Genomic DNA, 25,828 nt, shown 5'->3' with positions numbered 1-25,828 from the left:
TGAAGAATCCCTTCCTTACATCAAGCTTAAACTTCTTTTCCTCCAGATGCAAAGTGTGCCCTCTTGTTCCTTGTAATGATCTCAAAGTGAATAATGGGGAAGAGAGTTCTCTATATGGACCGTTTATATATTTATACAGGGTGATCATATCCCGCCTTAAACGTCTCTTCTCAGGGGAGAATAGATTCAGTTCAGCTAATCTCTCCTCATAGCTGAGCTCCTCCATTCCTTTTATTAATTTAGTTGCCCTTCTCTGCACTCTCTCCAATTCCACAATGTCCTTTTTTTAAACTGGTGCCCAAAACTGGTCTGCAAATTCCTGATGTGGTCTGACCAATGCTTTGTACAGGGGCAGGATTATGTTTCCATCTCTGCAGTCTATTCCTCTTTTAATACAAGAAAGTACTTTGCTGGTTTTAGATATTGCAGCTTGGCATTGTATGCTGTTATTAGGTCTATGATCTACCAGAACCCCCAGATCCTTTTACAATCCTGACTCCCCCAAATGTATTCCCCCTAGACAGTATGAAGCATGCATGTTGTTAGCGCCCAAGTGCTTAGGTTTACATTTATCTATAATAAATATCATTTGCCACTTGGCTGCTCAATCAAACAGTACATCCGGGTCTGCTTGTAGATTATAGACATCCTGTATGGACTTAATTTCATTACAGTTTGGTGTCATCTGCAAACACTGAAACGGTGCTTTAAATCCCAAACTCTATATCATTTATAAAGATGTTAAACAGTAAAGGTCCCAAAACTGAACCCTGGGGTACACCACTAATAACTTTAGACCATTCAGAGTATGAATCATTAATTACAACTCTCTGGATGCAAACTTTAAGGCAGTTCTTTATCCATTTACGGATTGACTTTTCTAAACCGATTAACCCTAATTCAGTAATCTGCTTTTAAATTTCCCGCCCGGGCACACCCCCTGACTGACCGGCGCCCGGGCATCACACCAGGACCATCGGAACGCCGCTGGAGCGTGGGGCAAAGATAAGGGGGGCTCTTAAACTTACCCCGAGTGTGACTCGGGATTACCGCTTTTTGCAAGTAAAAGCCACCCCGAGTCACACTCGGGATTACCGCTAGGGGGGTTAAGGGGCCCTACATGCTCAGATCTGACCTTTTTTTTGATATTTAAAAAAAAAAATTGGGGGTTTGCCTTACTTTCCTTTGCAATCTGTCTTTCATTTTGAAGTTATAACATCTTTTGTTATATTCTATATAGGTTTCAAATGATGAAGGTGATCCTTCATTTTTATATTTTTGGAATGCCCTTTTCTTGTTCCTTATGGCTTTTTTAACATCAGCTGTGAGCCACATATGTTTTAAATTTAGCTTAAACTCATTACCCATTGGAATATATTTTTCAGTGTGCTTTTGTATAACAGACATGAAACATTTCTATTTCTGTTCTGTGTTCTTTGAGGACAATATTTTCTCCCAGTCCAAGTCACAGCCGCCCCTAATAATGGAAAATTTTCTCTTTTAAAATAAATGTTTTTATCTTTCCTGTTTTTGCTTCCTGTTTACAGCTTACAATAAATAAAATCATATTATGGTCACTGCTACCCAGATTTTCTTTTATATGCACATTTGTTATAAGCTCTTCATTGTTAGAAAGAACCAGGTTCAGCAGAGTATCATTTCTAGTTGGGGCATCTTTAAACTACCATAAAATTATCTTGTATTAGATTCACAAATTTGCCTCCTTTTTTGCTGTTCCTGTAGTATCATTACTCCAGTCAATGACAGGGTAGTTGAAATCTCCCATGAAACATAAAACTTTTCCACATTTTGCTGCTTTTTCTATGTGTGTTAGTAGTTGATTTTCTATTTCTTCCTTAGCACTGGGGGGGCCTATAGCAGACCCCAATAATTAATTCTGTGTTATTCAACCCACATTCAACTCCACCCATAATGCCTCAACCTCATCGCTTGTTCCATCCGCATTGTGACAACTGTCGGAGGAGAATTATGTTTCCAAAGCACTATAATACTAAGGTCATGTATAATGTCTGCTACCCAGGACCAAAAGGGAGCTAACACTGGACACTCCCAATATATATGGAGTAGACTACCGGGGCAGCTCTTGCACCTCTAACTGGCCACATCTATCTTCAGATGTATTTTCGCAGGAACAGGTGGAAATCCATACCACCTTGTGAGTATTTTGAAGTTTAGTTCTTGATTTTGCTAATTGAGGCTTTATGGATGAAGCACAAGAGTACAGTTTTTCAGCTGAGAATGTGATATTAAGGTTCCTTTACCACTTCAATGTATTTTATCCAGCTAACAGTATTTGATAAGCGTAATATAACATACTCCATAATAGTCCCTCTCCTAAAGAAAGTGACTCTAGATCAGACAGGCAAACTGTTGTGGTGCAGGAATGCAGAGCCCGCCAGGTACCCAATGCCTGAAGTGAATGCTCCGACTGGGATTGCAGTTGCCATCCTTTCTGAGGCACTGATAAAATGTGTAGCTCGGAGCACACCTTGTTCTCTCCAGTCTGGGAACAGTGGGTCGTAAATACTTGGTTGGAACTTCGGATGACCTAGAATAGGAGGTGATGGGTATGTCTGCAGTCTGGATCCCTTAAAATATTTAGTAAGAATACACAAGGTAGGGCTAATTGACAGATGATTAGTTACCGCTGTGAGTGTATTGGGAGGAGACCACATTGCTCCGGCCAGTGGAACAGGAGGTACTGCGTCTTCCAACACTACCCATAGTTTCTGCTTCCCATGTCTGCACCAATCTAGAACTCTCTCAAAGTGTGTAGCTTCATGATATCTAGTTGGGGAAGGCTATACCTCTCTTGGTTTTGGGTAGCCTTAGAATCTGCTTGCTAGTTCAAGCACTATCTCTATCCCAGACAAAGCAGAGAAACGCTTGCCTAAATTCAAATTGTACATAGCGAGGCAGGTGGACTGGGAGTGTTTGCAAAAGGTACAGTAGACTTGGCATTGCGTTCATCTTTAAAACAATGCACCTACCAAACCATGATGATGTCTGTTCTTTCCATCTGTAAATCTTTTCTAAACACATTTATTAGGGGAAGAAAGTTTAATGTCATGATCTGTGATAATTTAGCAGCTATCCAGATCCCCAAGTAGGGAAAAGCTCTCTTAAAAAGAAAAGTTTGGAGTTAAGCTGTTCATCAGCTCCTGTGGTAATGAAAAAGATAATGCTTGAGATTTTTGGAGATTAATTTTATATTTTGAAAAAGATGAGTAAGTGTTAATCTTTGAAAAAAGATTGGGTGGTGTGATCCTCGGGGAAGTGATGTAGAAAAGTCATATATGCCCCTAGTATTCCAGTATTAGTATAAACAATAAGTGCCGTTACTGAAAAGAGTTGAGAGAGGAGGTCATTAACATTGATTTGGGGTGGAATACAGTGAATATATCCAGGATACGAGATCAGGTGTTAATCCTATATATAGAAGGGTGAGTTTTAAGACATTCCAGTCCACCCCGTCACACGCCTTCTCAGCATCCTCTCTGATCAGAGTGAATGATAACTTGTAGTAGTGGGGTGAGTCGTCTGACTAGAATACTGCTAAACAATTTAAGGTCCTAATTTAGGAGTGATAAAGGCCTGTTATATACATATATATATATATATATATAATTACTTGATGTGAATGGAAAAGTTGGGTCTGGGTTTTCAAGAAGGGAACTTGATTGGTGTTCGGGAAGTAAACATTTGCAAATCAAATTTCTTATCATTTTTCATGCTTTTAACTATGAGATATCTGCCCTCCGGGTCAAAACGGTATGAGAGGAGGGGCCACCTTGACTTGTGTAAAAGGATACTGAGAAGGGACTTGACTTGGCTCACCCCACTACTAAAAGTTGTCATTTACTCTGATCAGAAAGGATTTCTACCAGGTTGCCAGACTCGGGACAATACCATCAGAACGCTGAATCTAATTGATTATGCCCAAACCCATAAAATTCCTGCAATGCTTATAATGGCAGATGCCAAGAAAGCATTTGACAGGGTGGACTGGGACTTCCTAAAACTCACCCTTCTATACATATAGGATAACCACCTAATCTCATATCCTGGATATAATTACTGTATTCCACCCTGTCAGCCCAAACTTAATGGCCTATAAAAGGATACTAAGAACGTACTTGTGTAAAATGATACTGACTCCCTTAGACTTGGAGTCTGCAGAGGCGCAGTGATATGCAGTGTGGAAGTTGCGGTCAGATAATCTTTGAATCCGATCATGTCTAAAATGGGTTTCTTGTATAAATGCCACTTGGCACTACTATACCATAGGCACGGGAATTCAGACCTTTTACGTTCAAGGAAATGATCTGCAATGCCACATTTATGTGGCATAGGAGGGAAATGAAAGGGTGTGGAAGAGGGCGGAGAGCTGGTGGGTATACCCAGGGGAGGGGGGTGAGAAAAAAAAGAATAAGAAGGTGAGTATTAAGGAGAGAAGGTCCTGGCAATAAAGACCAGGCTCAGGGTAATAGGATAGGGTCCCTGAGAGGTGAGGACACTAAAATATTAGCACTCTTGTAGCCTCAAGTAAAAATCTTATGGAGGTGAAGCTGGCCTATTTGGGGGAGGTAGCACTCAATGAGGATGAGCAATTGCTTGTTAGCGCCTAGCTACATAAAATAAAATTCCCAACAGAAAAAAATAAAGCCCCTTATTATGGGATCCTTCATTGTTATTTATGTTGATTGTAAACAATCAACTATTTTCCCAAGGTGATACATGTTTGTTAATTAACAAATGTTCATAGAACCTTCTAAGATACAATGGAGACAGGTATAGGATATTGGTGGTGGAGGAGGAGATATAGTAGTAACCCATGATAGGAACACCAGGGGGATGAAACTAAAGGTGGTCTAAAATATGGCACTATGTAGTGGAACATAGCGTGGACGTATTCAACCTAATAATGTGAACACTTTGCGTCATATGACATCACTCCACTGCAAGGTAAGCCCTCCATTTGAGGACGTCCAAAGGCAACCATGTATATCCATGAGTCTGATGTTTGGAGCAATAAGATTCTGCTCAAGAAAGTCATGCTTCGTTTGGTCCCTCCAGCGATGCTGCATTATTTCTCTCACAGCAGAAGGGTCAGAAGCAGTTACTTCCCTAGGGTTTTGCTTGCCTGGACAGATATGTTGTAATATCTTGTGGGATGGTCAGCCAGTCAGGAATCTTTGCTGTAGCATCTTGCAATAGTTCAAATAGTTACAGTAGTTGTGAGTGCTTGTGTAAGGCAATTGTAGTGTCATTCTTAGTCACTAGAGCGTGTGCTGATCTAATTATGTCCACTAGTGGCAGCAAAATACCGCACATTTGTAAGGTGTTGCTAGAGAGATCAGGAAGTATTTGTATGTTGGCCCCATCAAAGTTAAGTGGCCTTTCCTCCAAGCCTGTCTCATAATTTCTTTAAGAGCATAGAAATTAATTCTGCATAATGCATCTCGCATTGGTGATCTGGGGTTGTTTCTTGTACCACTCACCTTATGCACTCCAGTACTATATTCTTAGTGGGTCCAGCAGTATATTAAAAATGACTGTGACGGTTGCTTTCAAAACCTCTCAAGTTGTGGCCTCTGGGATACTACCAATCCACACATTATTTCTGGGGTTCCTATTCTCATTGTACTCAGGGTGCAGGTAAAATCAGGTGAGCTGTGCTTTCATAGTAGATGTGGAGGATTCCAGTGCATGTAAACATGCCTCAGTCAGAGAGGAGGTACAGTTCGGTCCATAAATATTTGGACATAGACACCTTTTTTCTAATTTTGGTTTTGTACATTATCACAATTAATTTTAAATGAAACAACTCAGATGCAGTTGAACTGCAGGTTTTCAGCTTTAATTCAGTGGGTTGTACAAAAAGATTGCAAAAAAATGTGAGGAACTAAAGCCTTTTTTTACACAATCACTTCATTTCAGGGACTCAAAAGTTATTGGACAATCGACTCAAAGGCTATTTCATGGGCTGGTGTGGGCAATTCCTTTGTTATGTCATTATCAATTATGCAGATAAAAGGCCTGGAGATGATTTGTGGAGGGCGGGTGCTTGTATGTGGAAGATTTTGCTGTGAACAGACAACATGAGGTCAAAGGAGCTCTCCATGCAGGTGAAACAAGCCATCCTTAAGCTGCCATAACAAAAAAACCCCATCCGGAGAAATTGCTACAATATTAGAAGTGGCAAGATCTACAGTTTGGTACATCATAAGAAAGAAACAAAGCACTGGTGAACTCAGCAACGCCAAAAGACCTAGTTGTCCATGGAAGACAACAGTGGTGGATGATCGCAGAATCATTTCCATGGTGAAGAGAAACCCCTTCACAACAGCCAACCAAGTGAACAACGCTCTCCAGGAGGTAGGTGTATCGATATCCAAGTCTACCATCAAGAGAAGACTACATGAAAGTAAATACAGAGGGTGCACTGCAAGGTGCAAGCAACTCATAGGCCTCAAGAATAGAAAGGCTAGATTGGACTTTGCTCAAAAATATCTAAAAAAAGCCAGCACAGTTTTTGAAAAACATTCTTTGGACAGATGAATCCAAAATCAAGAACCAAGGTGTGGAACAGCTCATGATCCAAAGCATACCACATCATCTGTAAAACATGGCCGAGGCAGTGTGATGGCTTGGGCGTGCATGGCTGCCAGGGGCACTGGGACACTAGTGTTTATCGATGTTGTGACACAGGACAGAAGCAGCCGAATGAATTCTGAGGTGTTCAGAGACATACTGCCTGCTCAAATCCAGCTAAATGCAGTCAAATTGTTTGGGAGGCGTTTCATAATACAGATGGACAATGACCCAAAACACAGTCAAAGCAACCCAGGAGTAAAGGCCTGGCAGAGCATTAAAAAGGGAGGAAACCCAGCATCTGGTGATGTCCATGTGATGTTTTCAACCAAGTATTGGAAATTAACATTTTATTTTCAGCTTTTTAATTTGTCCAATTACTTTTGAGCCCCTGAAATGAAGTGATTGTGTTAAAAAAAAGGCTTTAGTTCCTCACATTTTTATGCAATCTTTTTGTTCAACCCACTAAATTAAAGCTAAGGCTGCAGTTCAACTGCATCAGAGTCGTTTCATTTAAAATTAATTGTGGTAATGTACAGAACCAAAATTAGAAAAAAGTTGTCTCTGTCCAAATATTTATGGACCTAACTGTAGATTCCATCGCAGTGACTTGGGCATATACTGAAGTAATCTGTTGCTGCATAGCTTCCATCTCACTCATCTCAGATGTCTCATTGCGTGAAGCTAGGGTATTGAGGTCCTCTTTAGAAGGGAGGTGCCGCAATATAGCCTCCATGTCTGCATAGAAGTGATTTGCTGCCTGCTGATCAGAGATCATTGGAGAACTGTGTCGTAGCAGCACTAGGGTGAGTGGGTACAGATCTAGGCTGCGCTGTGGATCTGGAGGAGTTTTAAGGGTTTCCGCTGGAGAACAGGTATGGTTATGCCATTCAGTAGTGGAAGCACATTTAGGCACCATCTTGGATCAGGTAGCCACCATCTCAGTAGCAGTTACGTGAGAAAAACTGCCAAAGGTTTGGATTTGTCTGTGCCTTAGAGGGCCTAGGAGTTTTCCTGTGTTGGGATATAGACAATGAGCACAACAATCACTTCTGTCAGGTGTCCAGACTAATGAAAACCACTAAAAGTGAGGAGCTCTAGCCATCTGTGCACGCAAGCCACTATTGTGTGACCACAGCCCCCTTTGCTGCTGTTTTAAAGCATTTGAGATCATTTCAGCTGAGCAGCTTCACATTTTAGGCACCTATTTTTATGTTTTTCCCTCTCTAATCAACTTTATCATCAGTAATTTTTCTTTTGAACATTGTCTGGAATGACCTATTTTACTCTGATTTTCAGAGAGAAATACACTATAACCAACATGTACAATATTTGCAGCATTCCTTTCTTGCACTAAATGAACTCCACAATGCTCATTATTCTACTTCCTTCACTCTCTGTAAGCGAATAACACAAATATGATCATTTTTTCTTAATGTTTTGATTTGGAATAGAATGTGTAGTGTTCCCAATGCATTGATGTGTATGGACAATAAAGCTAAAAACAAATACTAAAAATTAAAAAACATCAAAAAAGAGAAAAACTGAGAATATTCACAAAATGTAGGTAATAACATTAGCAACTAAATTGTTGACTTCTATATGTTATAATTTAACACTCCTAAATATCACCTATATAAAATATCTAAGAAAGAATTCAATAAAAATATTTAAATAAAATAATTTATGTTGGATAACCCAAAAATACTAAGTATCATTTAAGTCTGTATATGAAATTAATAAATATCCTTCTTTCTTTCTTCCACCCAATAAAAACGTAACCGCCTAGATATAACAAATATGCAAGACAAAAAAGTTTATATTACCTTCCCCCATACCTTGTGTATACCTCCAAAGAATAAAAACAGTTTAACTCAAGCACTCTCAAAAACATGGGGATTCCATGAAATACAGCCTCACTGACCATGTAGCTGTATATTTTTTCTAATTGCCAATCTATACCAATGCTAATTTAGGAAAGGACGAATTAGCTTAATGCATCAATAAGATGGATTTAAAAGTGTTGCATGCTTCTCTACCATGTATAAACCCCACTTGGTCTCTATGTATTAGGGTAGGCATATAAAGCTAAGTCTATTGTCCAAAAGCTTGGAAAATAGCTTAACATCTACATTTATCAGGAAAATGGGTCTATAATTAGAACATAATGTGAGGTCTTTATCTGGCTTGGGAATCAAAGATATAATTTCTTCTAGGCCTTGATGGGCAAAAAGATTTTTGTCAACCACTGCAAAAACAACCTTAGCCATAAAGGAAACAAGACTGGGTGAAATTTGTTTTCTAAAACTTTGGAGTAAAGAATCAGGCCCAGGACCCTTACCTGATGGGGAGGCTTTAATACCATTTATCACTATTAAAATAAATAGGGATTGCGTATTCTTAGAATCCTCAGGATCTTGATTTGGTAAAGCAGTATTATTCACATATTCCCACATACCCACCAAGGAGGGAGGCCGTGTGAGAACATGATCACCTAGTAAATATTAAAAATATCTTAACTAGAGAGCACCAATTCAGAGCGACTTGTAAGATTTCTCTGTCTATGGTTTGCCCTATTGGTTTTAACATCCCAAAGGCTAATCATGGAAAGAAAGTTGTGAAAGATGAAGATCTAGACTTAAGCAAGGAAGATCTGAATGATCCCAGAAAATGCAATTGTGACCATCTTTTTTTTTTATAATTTTATTTTTTATTCAGTGAACAGTCACACATACTGGTATTAAACATTAAAACATACAAATCACCAACTGTGTTATCATCGTCTGCATCACAAACATATTATGAACAAACAAGCAGAATGACTGAGCACAGGCAATTTTCAAAGTATTAACAAAAATAACCAAAGAAAGAAATAGAGAAATAGAAAGCAAAATAGAGGAAGAGGGGGAGGGAGAGGAGGGGGAGGAGCACGGCATTGCAAGCCAGATAAAAAAAAAAGGCCAGATTTAACACAGTAGGGAACACAGAGCAATAATTCAATGATATCCTCTGCATTCAAAACAGATCGTCGGCATTATCAGCCGCACTGTATACTGAAAGGTACGCTTGAGTAGTGGTATACTGTATCCAATAGAACCAATTGTGACCATCTTTACATATTACCAAATGAAAAGGGAAGCCCCATCTGTACAATATATTTCGCTTGCAAAGAATATTGAGCAGGGGTTTCAAAGCTTGTCGCTAATCCAATGTATATTTTCAGAGCTTACAACAATTGAATAGAGAGACATTTTCATAAGCAATTGTTACTCCTTCACTTACAACCACCTCAAAACAAACAGGAGCAATTAATATTATTGAAATAATATCCATATTATCCATCATAATAATCATATTCCAATAGGAATGCCTTATTATCCAATCCACATACAATTTATACTTGCCAGACTCCAAACCCCATCTTGCCACTTCTGTAGCTGCCCAAATGCAGAATTAGTGCAAAGAGTACTTCTTGCAATTCATACCTACCTTGTCCAGACAGTTCCACCACAAACTGGTACCCTGACAAAGCTGCCCCATGTACCAAAATATCCTCATAACCGGTTGGACCTTAAGATATGCTCCCACCCTCTGAACCGAACATGCACAAGACCCCTGCACTTCCCCCAAAACTAGACTAAATCCTTTGCCTAACTGGTCCATCTTAGGCTTTCTGATCTATAGACAGAGCTCCTTCTCTTTTTCCAAACCAACATTCCCAAAACTCAAACCACCCTGCCTAGATGTGGCCGGACTCACCAATTCCTTCACCTGCAAGGCCCCATAAAGTGCCAATGAGAACGCTACCTAAAACAAACAAACTCACTGGAACAAATGCCCTCAAACTCCCTAATACCTGTTCCAAAATGGAAAAGGTATCCGGGTGCAGGCTTTTGCGGGAATGTGCCCCCCCCCTTCTTTAACCACACAACACCTGTCGCACCAAACAACCTTTTGTTGCACTCCCATCAATTCAAACAGAAATGCCAGGCATGGTATTCTATTTACTGCTGACAAAGACTTACCCTCCACAAAACAACAGCAGATAGAAAACCAAACTAGAGAATTTCCTATTGGACTGCCCCCCCCCCCCCAAAAACTACCCGCACACCCCCACCACTCCTGCCAGACTGCTAAAAAAGCCTTCTATGTAGCCCCACATACTGATATTCTAATCAGTCCACCAAGGATTCCAGCACAAGCTTCCAGCTCCCCAGGCAGGACTCTCCCTACTGCTACACCTCCAGTGCCAGCTGCGTTCCACTGAAAAGAAGGGACAGCATCTGCTAGATTATTCGTCATCCTTGGAATTTGTACTGCAGTCAAACAAATATTAAATAGCATGCATCTTAATACAAAATGTCTCATCAGCCTCACTACCAGCTACTACCATGGAAAAGCGTAAAAGCAATTGCCTGCACTACCCCAAATTGTCACAGTTGAAATGCACCCTCCTTTTTGCCAGCACAGAACCCTACAGCCACTACTATTGGAAATAATTCAACAACACTAAATTTGTAAGCAATCTTCCTTCCCCTCAAGCCGACGGCCATGGTTACATGCACTACTATTACTTCTATTACATGCATCCATGCCGCACGTAATGCACTAGTGAATGATTACTAGCAGTTGCAACCACCAGGCATTGCGAAAACACTGTGCCCATAGGCAGAATCAAGCAGGTAAAATTTAATTTTTCCAATAGTGCCTGCAATTGCAGTTTTTGTTGCCCAAATACTGATGTAACATCCACCAAGTCCCACAGTTTGTCTTGCATTCAATTTGCATGTGTGTGTTTGACACTTTATCCAGAAACAATAAAATATATGACTCATCCTAAGGATAATCCAGCAAGTGCAAACTTCCCGGATGCATTAGCAACAATCAAAAGGCAGACTCAATGTCCTTTGCCAACAATGCCCCCCTCCCATACTTCTGAAACCAAGCCTCTGCATATTAAATGAGCTATATGAAACTAAACATAAATCGGGATCAATGGTGCTGTTCATGACCCCTAGGTGCATAAGAGAGATGATGAACGAGCCAAAACTTTTTTGGCTCCTTCAGCACCAAACCCAGCAGCGACACCAGCAGATGTTGTAACGGTGGTTCAGCAAACTGCCTGCACATCCTCCCTAACTCCAGCTCCTTTCTGAACTTACCCCACCATGTCAGGCTTCGACCGTAGATTAACAAGCACCATTGGGATCTTTTCCAAGGAGCATGGTATGCCTAAAACCAGCCTCTTACATCGCTGTCACCTATTTACAAAAGGCTGCATCTTCACTATTTACACCAGCGTCCTCCCTCTTTCTACCCCCAGGGTGACCGATCCACCAGCCCCCTATGAAAGGGCAAAATTCCCCCCGTGCTGGGTTCAAACTATTCATCCACAGCCTGACTTTTCCCCAATGACGCCACACCAGAGATGCAAACACCTGCAGCCAATTGACGATAGTGTTTGGGATCGCCACTTGCTGCTCCTCCTCCACTTTTTTACCATTCCCAATCCACACCTTATCCAGTTCCAGAGGAGTCAATGAAAATATATCAATATAATCCAAATGCCATATCTCCTCTCCATCTTCCTTTTTGAGATGTGCACCCAAGGGACCCTCAAAACACATATAGACCTTGCATTTCTTTGCATCCTCCAACTGCCTCACCGCCAAAAATTCTTAGGTCCCCGAACTCTCTCTCAAGTGAGAGAGAGAGAGTGTGTGTTAGCTTGAAGCAATGGTAACTGTTAGCAGTCACAAATGCAGATAGCACAGGAAGTTCAGCTCACAAGATCTGGACCAGGATCAATACATTTTTTTTATAAAATTATTTAAACGTGTTTCCAATGGTATATTTACCAGATCAAAATAGAGAATTCAGTTTAGAAGAAGAAAGTTTATTGCTTTACTTTAACCTTAACCTAAGGCAAATAGTGGAAGCTATGATCACACAAATGCTTCCATATGCATCTACAGGTAAATGTCTCTGTACCTTTATACAATATACAGAATATCCTGCAAAGATTGCACTACTTCTCCCCTCCATTTTCAAGAGGAGGATCATTCTTTTATGTCCTAAAGATCTGAGTTGAGTTCATTTGCTACCAGACCCAATATATGCAAACATTGTCTTCTTTATTCCAAAAAATCAACACATACTAATGAGTTAGTTGGGGGACTCCCCTAAATAGCCACAGATAATGCATGCATATCAAAATAAAAGTAAACACAGTTGTTGGATAGCATAATATTTGTGAATCATAATAGTTCTTAAGTAAGTACAGCCCAGGGGTTTGTAGATTCTCAATCTCACTTTGTTCCCTCTACAGCTCAAAAACATGCATTTAAAAATTTGGTTCTCCCAAAAATTGACCACAGGTTTGAATCTCAGACAGGACTCTGTCTGCAAGGAGTTTGTAAAGTTTGCATGGGTCTCACAGCTACTCTGATTTCATTATTGACTTTAGACTGTGTTAATGACATATGACAATGGTAGGGATATTAGATTGTTAGCCCCTTTGAGAGACATTTAGTGACATGACTATGGACTTTGTACAGGTCTGTGTGATATGTAAATAATAAATATAAATACAAGTTAATGAAAATACTTCATGCTAGTCACATTTTATACAAGAAAATGTGAACTATAAGTTTGTATTCATTACATTTATATGGCCTACTGAGACTGCATTTTATTTTATTTATTTCTATAATAAGATAATAAATATCCACTGCACAGTTCCCTTTGTTTCTGCTCTAATTTAGGTGTCTTGGAATACAAGTGTGTAGAACCAGTTCTATGTGCCAGGCAGGTCTTAAGGCAAAGCCTCAAGCTCTCATTCCTCATTATCTAAAGACAACTACACAGCCAATTATTTCAAAGGTAATGGGCAGTGTCCAAAATGACTGAAATAGTTATTCTTCTTGATTGGTGGTTCCGTTACAGAAACATTTTATTCCTATAATATTAGGCACAGTCCCTGAAGTAAATACAAAATAAAAGGTACGACAATTTCAGAATCTGAGGCCTGCCTGAAAATAATAAAAACCTAGAGGCCACTGTAAAAGGATTCATCAATTCTCTCTTACTATCTTGTGATGATTTACATCTTGAATTTGACCAGATACATGGAGCGCAACAGCACTAAGGGCAGATGGCTAACCAAGGGACATTTTAGGGAAGCTTCATTATTTCCACATCAAAGATGCCTTAATGAAAGTGGCTCAGTCTATTCCAGACCTGGCTATTAAAGGATACCCTGTGCAGATTTTTGCAGATCCTTTACCAGCTACGATACAAAAAAGAAGGACCTTTAAACTTCTTCTTCAAGCACTGCTCTCCTACAACATCAGATATCGCTGGGCCGTCCCTTTCAGGCTATTTTTCAATTACCAAAATAAATTTTATTTTTTCTCAATCTTTGCTGAACAACAAATATTTTCTTGCCAAAGAGATGAAAGTCATTTTAGGTTATGTTTGAAGCACAGATTCCAGATATGGTATTGGTTTTGTTAGATTGGCTGTAGTTTTTATATATATAATAATGACCCCAATAATACCCTCATGGAAAACTAATGAAACATATAGTTACATACAGTTACACAGTAGGTCAGGTTAAAAAAGACATACGTCCATCAAGTTAAACCACTATATCCTAGATATAAAACCCTATGGACATAGTTGGTCCAGAGGAAGGCAAAAAAAAACTGGTACTATTTGCTCCAACAGGGGGAAAAAATCCTTCCTGATTCCATGAGGTAATCAGATGTCCCCTGGATCAATGGTCATTGTTATTTTTACTTTAAAGCCTTAATACCCAGTTATATTCTGTGCTTCTAGAAACAGGGGTGTCAAACTCAAATACACAGTGGGCCAAAACAAAAAATTTGGACAAAGTCGCGGGCCAACCTTGATATTTATTGAGAAAATATCTACAATTGAGGAAGGTCACTAATGAATGTCAACAGAGGAACGGGAGCTTGTGGGTCCTGATTGACGTGCCATTAGAACATTCTGGATTTCTTTTTATGCTGATGATCAGGACAATCACATTGAAGACTCCAGCAGTAGTCTGCCATCATGTGCCTATCCCATCTGCTCTAATACCTTTCTTCCATGACCTTTATATTTTGATGGAACCACTCCCCTTGTTCCTCACTGAAATCGCCAAGGTTTTCTAGAAATTTTTGGAAATGTCTATGGAGATAGAGTACTTTTATGCTCATAGTAGATTGCATAAACACAACCACCCTGTATACTCCTAAGAAATTAGGAGGTTTAAGCGCTGTTGTTTGAGCCGCTCTATGGTAAAACAGTTTACCATAGAGCAGCTCAACCAACAGCGCTAGGCCAAACCACTCTCCCCCACCCAGGACCACAATGGACTGACCTGGAGGCGCTGGGCTGCCCTTCAATACCGATGGAGGTTCTTATGTGAATCCCATCTTCAAAGAGTCCTGTGATTCTTTGCCCCTCACTATCATATGCCCTCTCATTTTGGGACGGGCAAATAATCAACCATGACTTGACACTTCCCTAGCTCCACTGACTTCCTTATTGCAAAACGTGGGTTTTCACTGGGGTGCAACAAAGGCTTCTTCAGAATCAGAAGAAATTTTTTAGTTGGCAAGGCTATCCTGAGTTGTTCCTATTTACAAGAGAAAGTTTCTCAAATACTTTAAAAAAATTCTGAAATCTTCCATTATCACCAAATTAGATCCTTTATACAAAATAAATTCAAAGGGCTTTTAATTTGGTCATTTTTTTTTGGGGGGGGGGAGGTCTTGTTTGGTGTGTTATCCTAATCTATATTGATACATTTTTTTACTTTGCTTACCATTTAGTACAATAGCGTTTTTTTTACACTTTTGATTGTTTCAATGTCAATCTTGCAACAAGAAAGTCAATGTTAATGCTATGGTATTGTGTTTGTGGCCAAATTGTTGTTTTGCTGATTTGTTTCTTCGTGCCTTTAAATGTTGGTTTTGCCTAACTAATTTCTAGCAAGGTTTTCTATCCCTGATGGGTTCAAATCACATATACTTATTGGCAAGCTATTTTGAATACAATGTTATGTAGGCCCCTTTTTAGTCATAATGTTGTTTGCTATGGAAATATGGGTGTACATGTGTTTTAGTACTAAATGTAGTGGTGTTTGTGTAGTGTATTTTATTCTGATGTTTAGGTGGTTATGTGGAAAAAAGTTGTCTTACTAATTTGTATTTGTGTTTTTGATGTGACCTACTCACAGGATTTTTAACTTTGCCTGATCTTCCAGATTTTAGAAAAACAACAGTGTTTTTTAAGCTGCTGGTTTAGGCCCTAATACCAAAAAAAAAAGAATTAAATAAATAAAAAAGTTGCTCATACATGTTTTCCACCTAGCAGAAGTTAAACCCAGGAGTTTCATATCAACGTTCTGAACATGCCGCCTCCGTTGTTTACAAAGAAGGACCTGCGCTACACCATTTGTGTAAGTTTATTTTTTTGTTGTTTTTTTGTTTTAGTTGCATGAGCATACATGTATATCCATGCATACACATTTAAATGTGTGTAAGCATGTTCATGCACAATGCGTGTCCATGCACACACATTTAAATGTGTGCATGCACAATGCATGTTCATGCACACATATTTAAATGTGTGTAAAGGCTGCTTATTCATCATATTCAGTTATATTAAGTCATATCATTCAGCCTAACAACTCACCATTTTTAATCCTTCAGATCTCCTAAACCCTTGTTTGTGACAACTTGAAATTTTGATGGTACACCGAGGACCCTACTAGCCATTCAGTTTCTCTTTGTGAAGAATATGCAGACATAAAGAGAGTCATTGAGTTGTTGCAAAATCACCAACATAATTTTGTCATCTGTGTTACCCTTAAAATGGTATACTTCCTTCTTGGTCAGCAATGCGGATACACCAAGTATCACTGTTATCTGTGCATGTGGGACAGCAAAGCTCGTGAGAGGCATTGGGTGGCACAAAATTGGCCACCAAGATCTGCCTCAAAACCAATAAACCAAATTTCTTGAAAGTTGAGGCTGTTTCAAAAGCAAGGGCATCTAGGAGCACAAAAGCAAAAATGCACATTTCTCGCCCCCCTGGGCCACTTATCAGGCAAGGAAAATTGGGGCGGTGTACCTACATTTCTACTTACATTTCTTTGAACCCCAATTTATCTGGAATGGTGAGGTGCATAAGCTAGAAAATGTAGGTTCAAGTAGGGAACACTTGCAATGTCATTTTCAATTAACGACTTGAAAATGCATTCTCAATGTTGGATTTTCACAGTGTTTTTAATTGTGATCCACATATCTTAAAACGCTTGAAATCTGGTGGGCTGAGATTTTGAAGATATTTTTTGGACTATTAGCTATGAGGGTCCTCTGTGCTTGTACACAGAGTTGTAAAGCTGCAGAATATGACATGCAGCATTCCCACACACAGCTATCACACTGTGCTGATAATGTCATTACACAAGCCCACTTGGTGGATATATTTTCCCAAGTTTTTATTTTCTTCTATAGAAGCCACAGCACAGCTATAGGAATGGGGGAGGGACAGCGTGTCTCCGTCTCATTCTTATCAGCAGCTGAAAACCTCTGCATGGATGGCAGCTGAGAACAGAGCAGCCTCTCTATTGTCCTTTCAATGGATTAGAGCTGCGGATGACAGCCAGGTAGAGGAGGCATGGCTGCCGAGCGCTCCCCCCACTAAATAGGGGCTGGTGACAACTATGTACATGCAAATATTTAGATGTGTGTATATGATTACGAAAAATGTTCATGCTTCTACCCCACTAAGCTGAATCCTAGCTAGATCATTAGAAGAGCACTAACACTGGGGAACTTTACTAATTTTTGGGTGGTATATCCAGAAATGACCCCAGCTTTTTGCAAAAAACTTACAAATTTTACATACAATGAAAAAATAATGAAATAACTTGAATGCACTGTTTATTTAAATTTCTTTTGTTTGTACAAAGGATTTATTGTTACTCTATGACATTTTATATGTCATTAAAATTTACCCTTATGGCTTTTCCTGTAGTGTTCAATGTTAAGACAATCCCATTGGATGCTCCAACAATAGTCAGCCATCATATGTACATCTACCCTGATACCGTCCTTCCATGACCTTCAAATTTTAGTAGAATCATTCACCTTGTTCATCACTGACTGCACCAAGGTTTTCCGGGAAGTTAAAAAGATGGCTATGCAGAAAATGCACCTTGATACTAATTATGCAACCAAGCATTTTGTAGCTCTCCAAGAGTTTCTGGACAATTTCTGTGTATTTAATTGCTTTTATGTTTCCAAGAAAGTCATTGACAATAGCTTTAAATGATAATCAAGCATTCTTTTCGACTTCTGACATTTTCATAATAAAATGTTCATCTTTGATGAGTTTCCAAATCTGTGGACCATCAAACACGCCAGTCTTTCTTTTTTCAAATGACAGGGTAGGAAATGCCTAAATGAGGTACTTGAAACAGTCTCCTTCAGTTGGCAAAGCTTTAACAAACTGCTTCATCAGACCCATTTTCATGTGCAGAGGCGGAAATATAATATTCTTTCTATCAACAAGTTGCTCATGTAGAATGTTTGGATCACCTGGTTTTAAGGCATATCTTGGAGGCCAATTTCGTTCCACCCAATGCCTCTCACGAGCTTTGCTGTCCCACATGCACAGATAACAGGGATACTTGGTGTATCTGCATTGCTGACCAAGAAGGAAGCATACCATTTTAAGGGTAACACAGATGACAAAATTGTGTTGGTGATTTTGCAACAACTCAATGACTCTCTTTATGTCTGCATATTCTTCACAAAGAGAAACTGAATGGCCAATTTGGACTGACCAAAATATATTGTCATTGTGAAGGAGGACACACTTTAAGCTCTGCTTTGAGTAAAGATTGGAATTCCTCCGTTAGACCAGGTATGTTATGGCAATACACAAAGCCACTGTCAGTTCTAAAGTACTGCAGAAATTTTTCTGATTGGAAAGTACGATACCTTTTTCTCACGTAGTCTTGATGCTAGGAGTTCTGAAGCCTTCTTGGATAGTCCAAAATCACGTGCCTCAGTCACTCAACTCATGTTGATCAAATCCCTTACAAACAGAGTCCTCTTCAATTTCAAACTCTTCATCATTGTTGTCACCTAGTTCATCACTATAATCATGTTCTTCAAGAGAGGGTAGTGTAATGAAAAGAGAAGGAGAAGGACCTGCGCTGAATGAGCCACTGGGCGTATAGTCGATGGTAGACTAGGATACTCTGTTACATTTATTTTTCTTGTTATATCCTGAAGTTTTCACTTTACAAAAGTAACAGTCACTAAAATGATCTCATGGCTTTTGCCAAACCATAGGTATACAAAATGTCATCCTTTTACGTGTTCCCTTTGTCAACATCTGTAAATACTCGACACACTGTTTGCACACCTTATGAGGGGCACAAGACTTATCTTGATCACCAAGTTTAACTTTGAAATATGCCAAAAAGGCATGCTATATAAATGTGCTGATGTTCGCACTTTGACTGGGAATGGTGAAACTGCCACAGATATAACAAAATGAATCAGGGTTGTTTAGGCACTTACAACGAGAAACAGCAGAGCCAGACATGATTTGAAAAAAAGAAAATAGGTGTGTAAGTAGAAAAATACATTTTGCCTATTCACTACATAGAGCAGCGCACAACCTCTGACCACACTGTCTTGCATGTAAATGAATAGCCTATACAAATCCACGCTACAGTAATCCCAATAATATAGGCGGTAGAGAAAAAACCTGACGTATACAATAAAACTAACTGCACTTTCAGAATCAGCATACCTATTTTAGTGTAAATAAGCTTAAAAATTAAAGTCAACAAAAAGTTTTTTCAAAACGGTTCCCAAGTGTAAATAGCCTCCTAGCTATCATGCAAGGCTGAAAACTCTCGTTGTCCGGAGGACAGTGAAAGCCTTTTATTGGAGAATGTCCTCTGGATAGATGAGACCACAATCCAGATTTTGGGGAAGGCACATCATTCAACTGTCTCACATAGATAGTGTGTTTTATATTTCTGCCCTTTTTTGTTGTTCTTCAAGTGGCAACAAAAGAAATAAACATGTGTTGCATTTTCGGACATAATGCAACAGTGCTAATATTTTTCCCTTAGGTTGTATGTATGTCTGGCACTTATGCTTCACTCAGACTGAAACAGGATGAAGAGAGTTTACATCTAGGAGACCAATTATTGTTTTTACAATGATCTAGCTATGATTTAGCTTAGTGGGGTAGAATCATGAAGATTTTTAGTAATAGTATACGCATACATATCTATACTAATGTCTCTGTCTGTATATACACACACATGATTAACAGTTCACAATTGCAAACTGTGCTAATTTGCACCAGAAAATCAATCGACCTATTTTTTTTAGTGTTTAAGAGGTGTTTGTTGGCCATCGATCTATGCCAAGAGGCAAATTGTGGAGAAGCTGGCAGACAGGCTATGGACCCCGGCAGGGACTCGCCCAAGTGTTAGCCAGTTACAACATACTTGGAGCGTTCTAAGGTGGAGGAGACTGGATTTCCTCTGCGAATTCGGGGACTGCATCCTGTCTGGTAAGTATTGCATTTTGTCTTCTCCTCTTGTTAAGGAGCAATGTTTTAGAATGTTTTTTGGTTGTGGAAGGTAGTTTTTTCTGGCCTTGGAACTGTTTATTTATCACTTTCATTTTTTTAACTTTATTAATTTTGGATGTTTGTTTTTTTTTATGTCACAGCCAACCCTCCATCACGGCGGCTGATGATCATGGAGCGGCCAGAAAGGCGGTTGGCCGTGCCACAGGAGGTAGAGGAGGGGGAGTCCGTGGCGGAGGGGTCGTCTGGTGCAGAGGGGTCATCCGGCTCGGAGGAGCCCACCCTGGAGGAGGAGCCTGATTCCTCAGACAAGGGAGGGGAGGCAGCCAAGGCCAAGGACATTGCCTGTAAGCTAACCTTACAATCACTTTTTGTTAAAAATGATTCAATAAAACACATTTTCACACTACTTTCACCATTTTAGTTGCAAATACAAAGATCGAGCATGATTTTATGTAGCTTCCAGTCATTTATCATGCATCAAATGAAGGTTCTTTCTGGGTTGTTGGCTAGCATGAAGAAAAATATACATTGTTTTCATTTGTACCTTACTGGCAAATGCTTTATCCCAATATTTGGCCAAAAAGTATCTGTTAGAAGTTCAGCATTATTCTGTTATCCTTGACTATCCTTACAAATCTTCTTTAGTCCGTCCCACCCACTTTTACTTATGGTTTTTATTTTTAATCTACAGATATTGTAGCGGCATTGCCACCACCTCCTCCAGAGGACAGAAGTTCCTCATCTGAATGTAAGTATTTCCATATTTTCTATATTGTGAACATTCCTTTAGGACCATGAAAATAAACTAGGATATAGTTTGTTAGGCCTAGCTCCAGAAAGTATCGTTAGGAGTGTATCACTAGCTTCATGTCTAGGTAGCTTTTAACAGAAGTCAAAAGTTTAATGCCACTTAGCCAAGTTTGTCCCTTGTGAAAAGCCACAAGCTTCATTGACACCAAACTGCATCACTTTAGTTCCATTGCCATAATTAGCTTGGCCCCAGGAATCAGCTTTCTTTCTTGTTTTGCTTGGTAAACAGAAAAACAGTCATAACTTGATGAAACTAGGTAACATAACATTTAAAAACATCCTTGCAGGCTTGCCGTGACATCCAAAGTTCTCCTTTACAAATCAAAAACACACAAAAAAATTAGTTTTTACGCAATGGTTGTTTGCACAGCAAAATACATAACATGTATTTTATATTTATATTATATATTTATAATATATTTATATATATATTTATAATATATTTTACATTACCCTACACTAACCTGTTTTGAAGCTTGGAAGAGTTGCCACTATTCCAGCATTGTTAGATATGTCCTCCTCAAAATCCCGGGCTGCCTCACCAGGCCAGGCATGGCCGCGGGCCGCCTCACCAGCCTGGGCACGGCCGTGGGCTACCTTACCAGGCCAGCTTGACCTGGACCTAAGCTGAGCCTGCATGAGCTGGAGCCGGTGGGCGTGCAGGAGCTAGAGGCTGGGGCCTGCAGGAGCTGGAGCCAGTGGGCGTGCAGGAGCTGGACCTGGGGGGCCTGCAGGAGGTGGACCTGGGGGGCCTACAGGAGCAGGAGCCAGTAGGTGTGCAGGAGCTGGTCCTGGGGGCCCTGCAGGAGCTGGAGCCGAGGGGCCTGCAGGAGCTGGCCATGCAGAAGGTGAAGCTCTTGGGATTTGCCAACCCAGCATGTGAAGAACCGTTAGGTTTACTTGAATTTGTTGAGCCAGGGATTCACTGAATATATTACAGAGATGGTTAACTCGTAAGATGTATGCACCCAAAATGGCCGATTGTTGTTGGACTGACGCTGCATGTCATTATGTCTTGGTGTTGTTCCTGGAAAAGACTATACATGCCTGCCAGATGCTGTTGGTTAGTTTCATGGTCCTGTCGATTCTGGTTTATAGTTTCATGTAGGAGTGTAAGGACCTGTCCCAAATCATTTGAACCTGGGGCGTCCACCCTTGCCAACCAGCCTCTGAGTGAGGCTTAGACGCAGCCTGGCCACATTGGGTTCACCAAATCCAACTGCATCCACTGGGTGCTAAAAAGGGAATAAAAAAATACATAATAAAAGAAATAACATAACTTTGGGGGTCACCATGTCATTATGCAGATGGCATCCTGACATTGGAACACAGACAAATGTTACACAAAATGTTAGACAAATCTATACACATTTTTCATAATTCCAAACATTCAACATTTTACAGAAACTTCAGGCATTTACTCTTCTGGTCTGAAATGGGCACCTGGGGGACCCTACCAAAAAAATACAAATGTAACAAATTGGGAAATAATCATTCCCCCCCCAATCCCCCAATCTATACAAAAGACAAATGGAACACCTCCACAGTGGATGCAGCCCGTGAAAATTCTCCAGAACCACAAACCAGAGGACACTGATGTTCTACAAAGGCACATGTATATATGAAATCAATCCAAACTATCCAAAGACCCATCCAAAGTCCACAATATTTAGCTATGTCAAACCTAAATTTTAGAATCACGCAGAATTTGGAATCTATTTTAAATATTTAACTCGATAACCAGGCAGAAATTCCCAAAAGAAGACAGCACCTTAAACATTTTCAAATAAAATGTAAAAAAAAATGAAAATTACACAGAGATAGAAGCATTTTATTTAGCTTTTGGAGGGCTGAACTCACAAAAACAAAATTACCTTGAATCTCCTCCAGGCCTTTTTTCAGTGGCTCAACATCCTCCTCCTGTTCATGTGGATCTGTTAAATAAAACCCAAACAACAGCAATAGAATGAGCTTGACTATAAACGATCATTTGTATTGATCAGTTCTCAAAAAAAATAACAAAAAACACATAACACTCCCAGACAAACAAATGCATGAAATGTAACGTGGGGGAGCTGAAATATTACACATGTGAATGTTGTTTTAAACATTATTATAGACAGCTGCATGATGTCAAACAAGATATACTATGAAGGTTCATCTTACCAGGAGGTAAACCAATGTCATCTTGTACATGTGAAGTGACATCCTCGTCATCCTCATCAATCTGAGCAGAGAGGGCAGGAGGGGAGTGCTGCATCTCAGGGTGTACTATTGTCAAAATTAGAATAACATACATTGTTGATGCAAGTAAAAAGAATGCAAAAATACAAAACAAACAGCTCACCTTACAAAAATTATCTCAGATTTATCTCCAAACAAAACTAAGGAAAAACACAATACAACTTTGACGTAAGTTCAAATTACTAAACTTTTCGCCAAAAATATAAAAAACAAAAAAAAATAAATTTGTAGTTAGGTAATTAGTGTTAAAGGATTGAAACTTACATGGTTGCCAAGCATCGGAGTCATCCTGGTAGTCCACCCCTACCACCGTTTCTGGCCCAATGAATTACAACGCTGATCTTTCATACTCCCTTGGATGCTGCACAAGGTGTTGGGGATATGTCCCACTCCTTACAGCCTCTGTGCCCAGGACCCTTTTGACATGTCTGAAGATGTCATTCACACTCTTTTGACACTGGGTAATGGTCCGTTGTGTACTGCCCACTGCATTACCCTCCTGGCAATTTCCTCCTAGAGTCCCTGCTTTTCAGCATGGGAGGTCTGGGAGTGCAAGCCCCCACAGATTCTCTGTAAAAATTCTATGTAGGACTCCGTAAGGGCTGCATTTTGCTCAGCAGTGAAGCTGGTTGCCTTGGAATCAGAATCCCTGGGATGGCTCCAAATTGACGAGCTGCCAGGTTGGGGGCCCAGGGGCCTAGATATTTCTTGTCCTGCTTCTCTGGCCTGCTTCTCTGGCCTAGCTTGCCTGAGGGAGCTGTCTGCTGATCTATAGGCTGAAGAATGCTAGTGCCAGCAGTGTTGAGGTGGTAGTGCTTGTGCCAGCAGTGGTGGTGGTGGGGTGTGGCCCATACATGGTCTTAGGAGAAAAAAAGTAAAACAGTTATGGGACAACACAAAAAAACACATTTTTGAGGAACAAAGTAAATGGTGGATTCTTACCTTAAATATCTTTTTTTCGGTTTTTGAAAAACACTTTGTAGATGTAGGGCTTATGAGATGTTGCAAGCAGAAGGGCTAAGAAGTTCTCTGAAAATATATAGGGTTGCAGTGACATGCCCACAATTACGCGTGAATGCGCACACGTGCGTGGGTACGCGTATAGCCACTTTATATATATATGCGTGCCTAGGCATTTGCATACTGTGGCATTTAGGATGATGGCTAGTGCTGTGGTGGCTGCAACTGCAACAATGTCGGTTGCTGCGGATGAGAATGCTATTACATCTGGCCAAGAAGCTGAGGAGCAGCCTTCAAGTCTGATACGGGTCCAGGAACCACAACTTTTTGGACAGCAGACCAACCTGGATGACATGCAGGACTATGATGTAAAGTGCAATTCGGCCTTTCCGGTCATGTCATCCAGAACCAGTACACTCCCCTGGAAGCTAAAATAGCTCCAAAAACAAGAAGAGGCCAGGCTGTGCCAGGAATAACCAGACTCCTGGCCACTCTCTTTATATTAGGCAGGGGATCTTTCCAAACAACCTTGGCCTTAGTTTGTGGCCTGAGCCAGCCTACAATGTCCAAGGTGTTCATGCAGGGTATTAATGCCGTTATGGACCTTGTTCCACTATATATAACACACAGCTCAGGAGTTGAGGAATGTAAAGTCGACAGGGATTTTCTAATATTTTGTGGTCCATCGATTGCACCCATTTGGCAATTTGGGCCCCTAAACAACAGGAAATCACTTTTCGAAGCCAGAAGCAGTATCATTCGCTGAATGTACATATAGTCTGTGATATAGAGGTTCATGCCATGATGCTTATATCCTGTGTCAGTCAGCCCTTTACCGGAAGTTCAACTTGGGAGAAATGACTGAGGGCTGGTTAATAGGTAATTTATAAAGTAATTACTGTAATTCAACTAACAGTAACAGTAGTTAAATCATAAGGACACCTATTATTATGCAAAGTAATTGCAGTCAAACACCTCAAAGTCCCTTTGCATAAGTCCTCAACAACATGTTGTCACACAATGAATAACATTAGGAAGAAAGAAATCAGTGACTGCTGTGTGCAAAGCTGTTACCTATAATATTGTATATATTTATTATTTTTTGCTAATATATTATTTCTAAAATAGTTTATGAATATTGTATGAGTGTGACCATGGATGATTCCTTGAACTAACTTTCAGGTTTTCACGGAAGCCCTATCATAATTACTATGTCCACAGCTCATAGTACGTCAGTGTGGTAGTAAATATTAACAATGGCTCCTAACAAGCAAAAACCACTAAACTGACCTGAGATCACAACTCTTAGGAACCGTTGTAAGAACCGCCGCCCGGCCGGCTGAACACAAGATACCGGCCGGCGGAACACAAGATACCGGCCGGCATCTTACCTGGTCCTGCTGATCGTCCACGTCCGTCTTCGTCCAGCGCCGGATGATCTCTGAAGTGAGAAGCCGTCCGGCGGAGAAAAAAAAACGGAAGGCTTCTGCGTGCGTGATGACGTCGGCGCGTGTGCGGGAAATTCAAATAGAAACTCATTCATTCATTTTGTATT

At 40.1% G+C, this 25,828-nt stretch overlaps 1 protein-coding gene across 1 annotated transcript; it reads left to right on the top strand.

Moving 5' to 3' along the window:
* The first annotated feature begins 15,441 nt into the window (after positions 1–15,441).
* Positions 15,442–21,998, top strand: LOC140344426 (uncharacterized). Its single transcript, XM_072431546.1, has 5 exons — positions 15,442–16,087; positions 20,055–20,238; positions 20,400–20,603; positions 20,951–21,007; positions 21,712–21,998. Exons 1-5 carry the CDS (start codon positions 16,040–16,042, stop codon positions 21,996–21,998), a joined length of 780 nt encoding a protein of 259 aa, XP_072287647.1. The 5' UTR covers positions 15,442–16,039.
* The last annotated feature ends 3,830 nt before the right edge of the window (positions 21,999–25,828 follow it).

Source organism: Pyxicephalus adspersus, chromosome Z (assembly GCF_032062135.1).
Source record: "Pyxicephalus adspersus chromosome Z, UCB_Pads_2.0, whole genome shotgun sequence".
NCBI lineage: Eukaryota > Metazoa > Chordata > Amphibia > Anura > Pyxicephalidae > Pyxicephalus > Pyxicephalus adspersus.
Note: the sequence above shows the minus strand (reverse complement) of the source record. Positions and strands in the feature narration are given on the sequence as shown.